At 51.2% G+C, this 8,999-nt stretch overlaps 1 protein-coding gene across 2 annotated transcripts in view; it reads right to left on the bottom strand.

Annotated features, from left to right (window-relative positions):
* Positions 1–2,408: 2,408 nt before the first annotated feature.
* RBPMS (RNA binding protein, mRNA processing factor) overlaps positions 2,409–8,999 on the bottom strand; it is a 191,824-nt gene continuing 185,233 nt past the window's right edge. The window contains exon 7 of one of the 2 annotated variants that reach the window (XM_090032032.1): positions 2,409–2,615. In XM_090032032.1, coding sequence (XP_089888158.1) covers positions 2,570–2,615 — 46 coding nt within the window. In that variant the 3' untranslated portion in view covers positions 2,409–2,569. The remainder of the gene's footprint in view (positions 2,616–8,999) is intronic. The other variant, XM_090032031.1, reaches the window with a different exon arrangement.

Genomic DNA, 8,999 nt, shown 5'->3' with positions numbered 1-8,999 from the left:
CAGGAACACCAGTGCCCCAGTGCCCCCACTGCGAGCACTGGTCGGGGGCCAGGGCCGCCAGCAAAAGCCCCCCCACCCCCATCAGTGGGATCGGCTGCTGGGGGACCGCTTCCAGTTGCTGATTGGTGTTGGGGGGCACCCCCCCCCAGCTCAAGAGGCACCAGTCACACATGATATCAAGGATTATAAATGCAGGGAATTCAGAGTTAAAACAAGCTGTCCTCATTTGCTTCTATGAAGTTTTCAATCCCTAAAGTAGTGTGGGTGAGAGCCATAAAATGACTTAGATGCTTGTGCCCCACATTCCTACCCTTGGAAGTGCCTAAATCTGAAATTTAGTTCTGCAAACTCCCCAATCAGCTGTTGTCTACCTTCAGAAATACCGAACTCCACAGGTACCTCAGTTTTCCTCAATAAAGTCTCTTTGGGTGTGTGTAGACAAAATGAGGGACGTGTGCAGGACACTTTAAAGAGGGTTAAATGCTTTTGCACCCTTTAATGGCGTTGGTATTTGTATGTGTTGGCAGCATATTGCACATTAATTGCAGCCACTGTAGCACATTTGGCGGTGTAATGCACCATAAATGACTTTGCAGTGCAGCAAACTAAAACACCTCCAAGGAGTTTTAGTTTGCTGCCCTACAGCTGTGGAGCGAAGCACTGGGCTCTGTGCGGCTCAGGAGCTGTGCAGGCAGCCCAGGTAGGCAGCCTGGCAGCAGCCCGGGAAGGCAGGCTCCACCAAAGAAAAAAAAAATGCGGGGAACCTGATCTTTTATTTTGTTTTTCCCCTGGAGTCTGCCTGTCTGAACTGTGTGGACACCCGGTGATTCCCTCTGCAGCTGCTGTGCTCCCCGGGAGCTCCTGAGCCAGGTGTCTGTGGGCAAGTGCTGCCGGTGGAGAACCACTGCCGCAGAGGGAAGCACCAACCTCCTCCACCTGCAGCCTAGGGACCGCTCCACCAGCTGGCAGCTCACCTTCCCTTCCCCGCCACTGCAGAGGCAGGTAAGACTCGGTTGTACACGACACAGGGGTTTATTTCACCCTAAATTGAGGCAGTGTTTTTAAAAACCCACCGCTTTAATTTAGGGCGAAGTAAACCCCCATTTCATCTACAGACGTCCTTCAGGACCTAAATGTCTGCTTCTGGGCAGCAAGCTCAGCAAATGGGCAGACGAGAACCTCATGGTGTTTAACACCGAAAAATGCAAGGTTCTCCACCTTGGGAGGAAAAACCTGCAGCACCCTTATAGGCTTGGCAGTGCTACGTTGGTTAGCACTACAGAAGAAAAAGACTTGGGGGTCATCATTGACCACAAGATGAACATGAGCCTCCAATGCGATGCTGCGGCTAGTAAAGCGACCAAAATGCTGGCGTGCATCCATAGATGCTTCTCGAGCAAATCCTGGGACGTCATTCTCCCCTTGTACTCGGCCTTGGTGAGGCCGCAGCTGGAGTACTGTGTCCAGTTTTGGGCTCCACAATTCAAAAAGGATGTGGAGAAGCTTGAGAGAGTCCAGAGGAGAGCCACGCGCATGATCAGAGGTCAGGAAAACAGATCTTACGATGACAGGCTGAGAGCCATGGGACTCTTTAGCCTGGAAAAGCGCAGGCTCAGGGGTGATCTGATGGCCACTTATAAGTTTATCAGGGGTGACCACCAGGATCTGGGGGAACGTCTGTTCACCAGAGCGCCCCAAGGGATGACGAGGTCGAACGGTCACAAACTCCTGCAAGACCGTTTCAGGCTGGACATAAGGAAGAATTTCTTTACTGTCCGAGCCCCCAAGGTCTGGAACAGCCTGCCAGCGGAGGTGGTTCAAGCACCTACATTGAACACCTTCAAGAGTAAATTGGATGCTTATCTTGCTGGGATCCTATGACCCCAGCTGACTTCCTGCCCTTTGGGCAGGGGGCTGGACTCGATGATCTCCTGAGGTCCCTTCCAGCCCTAATGTCTATGAAATGTATGAAATCTATGCCCAGAACTCCCCCAGTCTTGACACTGCTAAGCAGCTTGGCGACTAGCTCCCATTAAGGTGTGTCAGGGTCCACATGTAAGCCATTTCTATAGTGGATTTACTGAAAGATATGAGCTCACAGGTGGTTTCAAAAGCACAGCAACCTGAACAGGTTATACATGAATGCTCTCTTATTAGCCCAACAAGTTCTTAATTAGTCCAACTACCACAGAATGCATTTAAAGATCTCTCATCTAAGAATGCCGACAGCCTAGCGACCAGCCCATGCATCTAGGTGAGAGCTGTAGGATCCGCTCCCCTCAGACAGAAGGGCAGGAGGGTCAGGATTGTGAATCCCCATCTGAGATTTGTGCAGCTCAGAGTAAGGAGCCTCAGGCCTGGAGTAGGGGGTTGGCACCTCTCTTGGTAGTGAAGTTTCCACTAGGTGACAAGATACAAAAAGCATAGCATTGTAACACTGAGCACTGTGTGATGCTTAACTCCTTCTGTGTGGCCAGTCCTGGGTGGACTGAAGATTGTCTCCAACTTACCAGCACACTGTAGTTTTGTAGTGAGCAGGGGAAACCAGTATCTACCCTGGAAGGATCCATTAATACCCACAAGACTGATTGTAGCCACCATCACACACCTGATACCTGTGATAAAAAAGACCACACAGTCAGAAACAGCGGGGGGATCCTTTGATCAACAATGGGGTCTGGTTTGGGGAGCAAGGAATAGTGAAGAGCTTGTCGCCATGGAAGGGACTGTGACACTCTCCAGTGCAAACAGGCATAACATTTTAATGTTTTCAAGTAGAATGGGATTGGAACAACTTCAAAACTGGAGGGTTTCAGCTGCAGACACACATACAGTCCCCCCATCACAAACCCTGACTGCAGCGCTTCCAAACTGCCACAGCTGCCTACAGTTGTGCACTCTCCAGCCAGGGCTGCAACAGGGGGCTGCAGCTACCTGCAGCTCCATTCCCTTCATGTGGGGGGAGCAGAGCAGCCAGCCAGGGCGTCTCTACAGCCTCCATCTGTGGCTCTGTTCCCCATCACCCCCATGGATCGGGGGAAGTGGAGCCAATGTCAGCGAGTACTCTCCTGTTTGCTCTGCCTCTGCTTTCCTGGGGCGTTCCCACTGGAACTGGGAGCCCTGATGTGGAGAGGTACGTGGGGATTGGGCACTGGAGAGCAGGGATCCGGTTTCGGTGCGAGGGCATGGAGGTTCTGGTAGTGGGTGTGAGGTCTCCCATCTGTGGTGGCATCTGAGAAAGAGAGTGGCCTGAGTGCTGGGAGCCTGCAGGGGAGCAGCAGCAGCTTGGGTAGGGGCAGGCAATTATTAGGGCCCGGGGGCCATATAGGTAGTTTTGGTGAGCTGTTGTGGGCTAGGTCAGCACCCTCACAACAAGTCACCAACACTCCCTAAGTGGCTCTGCTGTGCTCAGTCAGGCGGGAAGGGAGTGGTTGGGTTGGGGCCATGGGCAGGCAGGCAGAGGGTGGCCTCCAGAAGCAGGATGTGTGGGCAGGGCTGGGATCATGGAGTAGTGACAGCGCAGGGCTGGAGCCCAGGGCAGAGCTGTGATCTGTTGTTTGCATGCCCCTGTGATGGGCACCTGTTTTGGGGGCAGGGGTGTGCAAGTAGAAGACCGCAACTCCGCCCCGGGCCTTAGCCTGGCCCTGCACTGTCACTGCCCCACTATCCCACCCCGTGATCCTGGCTCCCCTGTCCATCCTGCTCCCATGCTCCCGGCTCACCCACGGCCCCGTCTCATCCACCAGACCACGCAGGGCCCATCACTGGCAGTGGGTGCAGGGCGGACGGACTGGGGTCCGTGGGCAGTGGGGCTGGGTCCTGTGGCAGTGGCGGCCAGAAAAAGCAGCTGTCCCCAGGGTTGCTGGGAAGCGAGTCTGGCCACTGCATTGCCCCAGCCCCGCTGTGCCCAGGGGCAGCAGAACTGGCTGAACACGCCACAGTCCAGGCTGTTCCCCGTGCCTGGGCTGGGTGGGACAGAGGGACCCACCGTGGGCAGGACAAAATCCCTTGGTGGGCCATATTCAGCCTGTGGGCCATATTTTGTCCACCCCTGTGATAGAGTATGGAGACTGAAGGGAAGGAGAATGCTGTATCCAAACATGCCTGCTTCTTCCAGGGATATTTTTGTCATGCTTGGAGGCTTTTATCCTGCATGTTCATTTGTATGCTAGCCTTCTGAAACACTTTCAAAACCGTTTGCAGCACTAAAAATGTTATGTCTGCCCACAACCTTTGAGATGTCCTTAATGGAAACCTCCTCCACCTAAGTAACATCCAGAAAAGCATGCTCCACTTTTGGTGCCACTTAACCAGGGATGGGCAATTATTTTGGGTGGGGGGCCGCTTACTGAGTTTTGGCAAGCCATCGAGGGCCACATGCCAGGCAGCCAGGGGCAGATATATATTAATTTTCTAATATTTTTAGGGGCCCCATGGGCCGGATAGAATGGCCTGGCAGGCCGTATCCGGCCCATGGGCCACATTTTCCCCACCCCTGACTTAACCACTGCAACAAACACTGTTCTGCCTTAAAGTGCAAAAGGTTCAAACACTAAGCCTAGGCACTATCTGAGCTCTGTATCCTTAGCTCTCCCACCAGGGGAACAAACAAACAAAGCCAAAATATGCTCAGTCTTAGCCCAAAACTGCAGGCCCCACAATATGAGCCATGGGGGAAGAACAAACCAAACACATCAGAGTGAGCCGTGCCAGGTCTCTCTCGACCAATCCCACTCGCAGAGATCTCACCAAAGTGACACATGCAGCATACAGGCTGGCTCTGCTCAGAGTTGCCTACCAACGACATTTTTGTTACTGACGCTGTGCAAACATTTTTACTGACATGTTCTGGATAATATAAATGCAAACCTTCTGTCAGGATCTGGATGGCAGCAAGAAGGGCTGGATTCAAACTTAGGGGTTTAACACCAACCACAGTAAAAAAAAAGTGTGGTTGTCAATAAAAAGTTTGCAGACTGTCAGTATTTTTTTTCTTGGGTTGGTAAACCGGCTTCACTGCACCAATGGTTTTACACTGTGCTGCTTCCCTCCCCGCCCTAGAGGTCACTTACTCACCCCCAACACTCTGATACCCCCAACCACATCCTGTATTGTGCTCCCCCACCGGCCCATCACCCAGTCTTATCCTCATTAGCCTCTGCTCTCTGGCCCAGCACTTACCCTCCCATGTAATGCATCTCCCCTCTCCCAGCCCTGCTGCTCTGTCCCAGCCTCACCACCCTTCCTTGTCCTGTCTAGGGCCATGCAGCCCCAACTACCTGAAAGGTGAGCAGTGTTACAGGCAAGCAATGGGAAGCAGCAGCATATGGCTGGGGTGTGGGGGGGCAGGTAAGGAGGCTCCCCCAGGTTACAAAGCCCTGACAGAGCTCCTTGCAGGGTGCTGAGCTCCCATTCAGCCACCAGGTGGTGCTGTTCTACTCTGTTTATTAATGCTTTGTATCCAGCCTCTTGCCAACAGGAGCTTCAATCAAGCTTAGTTTTTTTTAAGGACAGCTCTATTTTTTGTGGATTTTACAGACAGCTGTTTTTAGCATTTTTTTTTTTTTAAGACCTGCCAGAAGACTTATGGATAGTTGGCAACTCTGGTCCAGATGGTCAGGGACCACATGGCACAACTTGTGCTTTGGACATGATCTGAGGACTGGGGGGAGCTAAAGTGACCCAATGTGAGTCATATAGAAACATATTCCCTTCCCATGTCCCCAGTATGAGGGAGTCTCCGAGGGAGAGGAAGTTCCTTTCTCACAGCAGTGGCTCCCTGAGTCCACGTTCTCTTTAGCACTGCAACGAGAGCAAATGCTTAGGGCAGATTTCTATTTCTCCTAGTGGGAGACCAAAGCATATCTTGCAACCAGTTCTAAATTACCAGACTAAAGTGAAGGAGCCATTCTAGTACCCCCTTTGAGTATATAAGGACCCTCATTTTATCAATAGGGAGATGTCTGCATGCCTCTACAGTATAATCTTAGCTTGTAACAGGGGTACTTAAACAGTATTCTTAGGATCTTAGGATCATTTTAGGATCCCTCTGTGCAGGGGTAACAGCTGCCTGTCTCACAGCAGGAATGGCCCATGGCATGTGTGGTACAGGCAGCCTCTTTGTGTGGCACACAGCGATTGGGGAGAAAGCAGAGAATACAGTGGTAGATAGGGCAGGGAGCAGAAAGCAGAGCACCAGATTAGGCAGCGGAAAGGGACTGGAGTGGCACTCAGGGAAGGTTGGTGCCTTCCCCCCCCTTCCGACCCATTACAGAGAGTCTGAAAAAGGCCTCCTTTCAGCCCTCAGCTTTAGAGAGAAATCCAGCTGTCCTGGAGAGGGCTGGATTAGGAGTGGTCTCCCTCAGAACATCTTTGCCCTTTTTTCCAAAGGAAAAGTGTGCGTCTGCGTGCGCACTTTATTTTTAAAATAAAAGCATGCTAATCCCTGCATGCCAGCTTGGCAGAGCAGCCAGGCCTTCAGAGGGTGAGGCAGAGGCTGGGCATGTTTTGTTTCAGCAGTAAGAGTGTAGTGAGGGAGCTAAGAATACACCGTTCCCAAATATGGCGTTGTGTGCATTCCAGCTAGCTATGTGGAGCAATCCTTATTTTGGAACAAAAACTGGCTCCCAAATCCTTGAATCTGATTTTTCATAAGTCTCTCTCTCATTTTAATAACCTGGGATGAAAATAGCTGTTGGACACTGTCCTTTTTAAGAAAAGACAGGTCTGAGATGTTTAGGCTTTAAGGCAACAGTCCTTTCTGACACTACGAATATTTCTGACAGCCTTCCTGGGCCAGCACAGTGCCATTGCTGTTCTGCTCTGGGTTCCTGAGCCAGCAGTGAGGGCATAGGGAGAGTAACACAAAAGATGTGCTGGGGAGAGACAGTGGCAGCATGAGTGGGATTTGGTGGTTGACCTCTAACAGTGAGCAACCCCCTTCCTTGTCATCGCTGCCCCAGCTTGTTATTCTGGAAATCAGACAAGAGTTGAGCTTTGATTTTTGGCTGGTGGGAGTTGTCCTTCTCTCTTTGAGGTTAAGGGGAGAGGGACAAAGGACAAAAAACAAGGGACAAATGGGTGGCCAAAACGGCAGATGAGGGTGGTGCCTCTGCCAATGTCTGGGTATGGGGAAGGGAGCACTCTGTGGTGGGAGCAGCTGGATAATGCCGGAAAGGGGAGGGAAAGGACAATTTAGAGTAATTTGTTGTTGGGGAAAGGGTGAACCCACTCTGAAGAAGTGGCTTTGCTGCTGGATTTTGAGTGTGTGTCTGTCATTCCTATACCTCCTTGTTATGACTATGTCTGTGTGTTACCTCTACGTCCATCTAGGCTATTTAGTGCCATTTTTGGGGGATGCAGTACATTTCTTAGTCTGAGTTTGTAAAGTGTCTCAAGCAAAGAGGCTCTTGACCTTCCTGGGCTCCTGGACCCTCCTGCAATACAACCATAAAGATGTCTTAGGAAAGGCAGGGCTTGGGTTTGATGGCTCAGCAGACCTCTTCCAATCCCACGTTCATAAAATAAAGCTAACAAGGCCTGTTGGTGTGAACACATAGTGTTGCTGTTGCAGTGGACGAAGGGAGGCTTACTTTTTATGTCTCTAGCCCTGAAAAGTTAGTCCAATATCTTGTCTATGCACAGCCTGGGAAGGGGAAAGTGTTAATGAAGCCCTGCTGGGCTGCAGGGGAGATGGTGGCACCTTGCCAGCACAGGATGGTGCCAGTTTGCCATTATGGGATTAGACTTGCTGATTTGGGAGAAGAGCGGGGAGTGGCACTATACCACCTTGTCAGCATGGGAGGAGATTTAGTACTAGTGTTCTGGAAAAGTGCCAGGATCCTTCAGCAGTGATACACCTGGGCAGCACTGTGAGCACTGCACCATGGCATGACTACTAGTGCCAGGAGGTCTGTGAGGATCTCTTCAGGATATGTGCCCAGCTAGTGACAGGATCTAGTGATAGTCTTGAAGCACCAGGCTTTCTATGAATTGTCAAGGTTTTGCTGAGTTATCGGGTCTGGAAGGCACTGAGGTCTCTGTGAGGTGTGCCAGGACCTCTCTGAAGCAGTGTGTCTGATCATGCCTAAGTGTCTTTATGGCATCAGGTCTGAGGCGGTGTTTCTGGATGGCACTGAAATCTCTTTTATGGGGTGCACCCACCTTGGGCGACGGTGTCTTCTGGCTTAATTGTTTGTATTGGATTTAAAACTTCAAGTAAGGAGTTTCTAAACTGACTAGTGATTTGAGGTCCCATTCACAATGGCTCTCTGGCTTGTTTTCCTGGTGTCATGGCTCAGGTTTCTAGCATTGCCGGCCAGCTACAGGCTAGATCATCGCAGTGCTCTGAGGTCTCCAAATGTGAGCACTGAAACTTGCTATTGCTTTTGAAAATCTTGTTCTCCGTGGCTCCAACACCACTCTGTGCAGATAGCTGCTGAGGGAAAGGGCAGTTTCCTATTGCTACTGCCTCATTATCCCTCCTGCAGGTCCCACCAAGGCTCCCACAGTGTAGGGGCTTGTCTACCCACACCTCTGTGGGAGACTGAAGTTTTAGAGCTGGAGAAAGTGACTGTGGCTACACAATGGCATGGTGGATGCAGGTCTCTGGCACTGTCTGCCTGGCCCCTGCCTCAGCACAAGCCTCTCATTGTAGGTGACATTGCACATGCCATCTAGGTAATCTTGGTTTGGTACTATCTGTTGCTCTATAAGAAGTATCTCTTCCAGGTTTCATTTTGGCCAGCCATGTTTATTACCTTTTATATTAAAAACACATAGGTAGGGAGAAGTAGAAGTGCAGGGGTGCAGCCAGATCAAGGTCAGTGTCATGGAGCAGGTCTGTGATCCCACCCTCTCCAGGACTGCAAATGTCCTTGAAACCAGTCCAGTGAGAAGATCCCTAGCTCCCTTCCTCTGTAAAAAGCAGTACCGAGGAGGTGGGCTGCCATGCCCTGGGAGCGCAGGGCCATCTAGGAAAATCTGGTGAGATGCAGCCT

The sequence above is a fragment of the Crocodylus siamensis genome, chromosome 2 (genome assembly GCF_052110815.1).
Source record: "Crocodylus siamensis isolate JL-2025a chromosome 2, ASM5211081v1, whole genome shotgun sequence".
NCBI lineage: Eukaryota > Metazoa > Chordata > Crocodylia > Crocodylidae > Crocodylus > Crocodylus siamensis.
The sequence above is the reverse complement of the archived record's forward strand: the minus strand, read 5'-3'. Positions and strand labels throughout refer to the sequence as shown.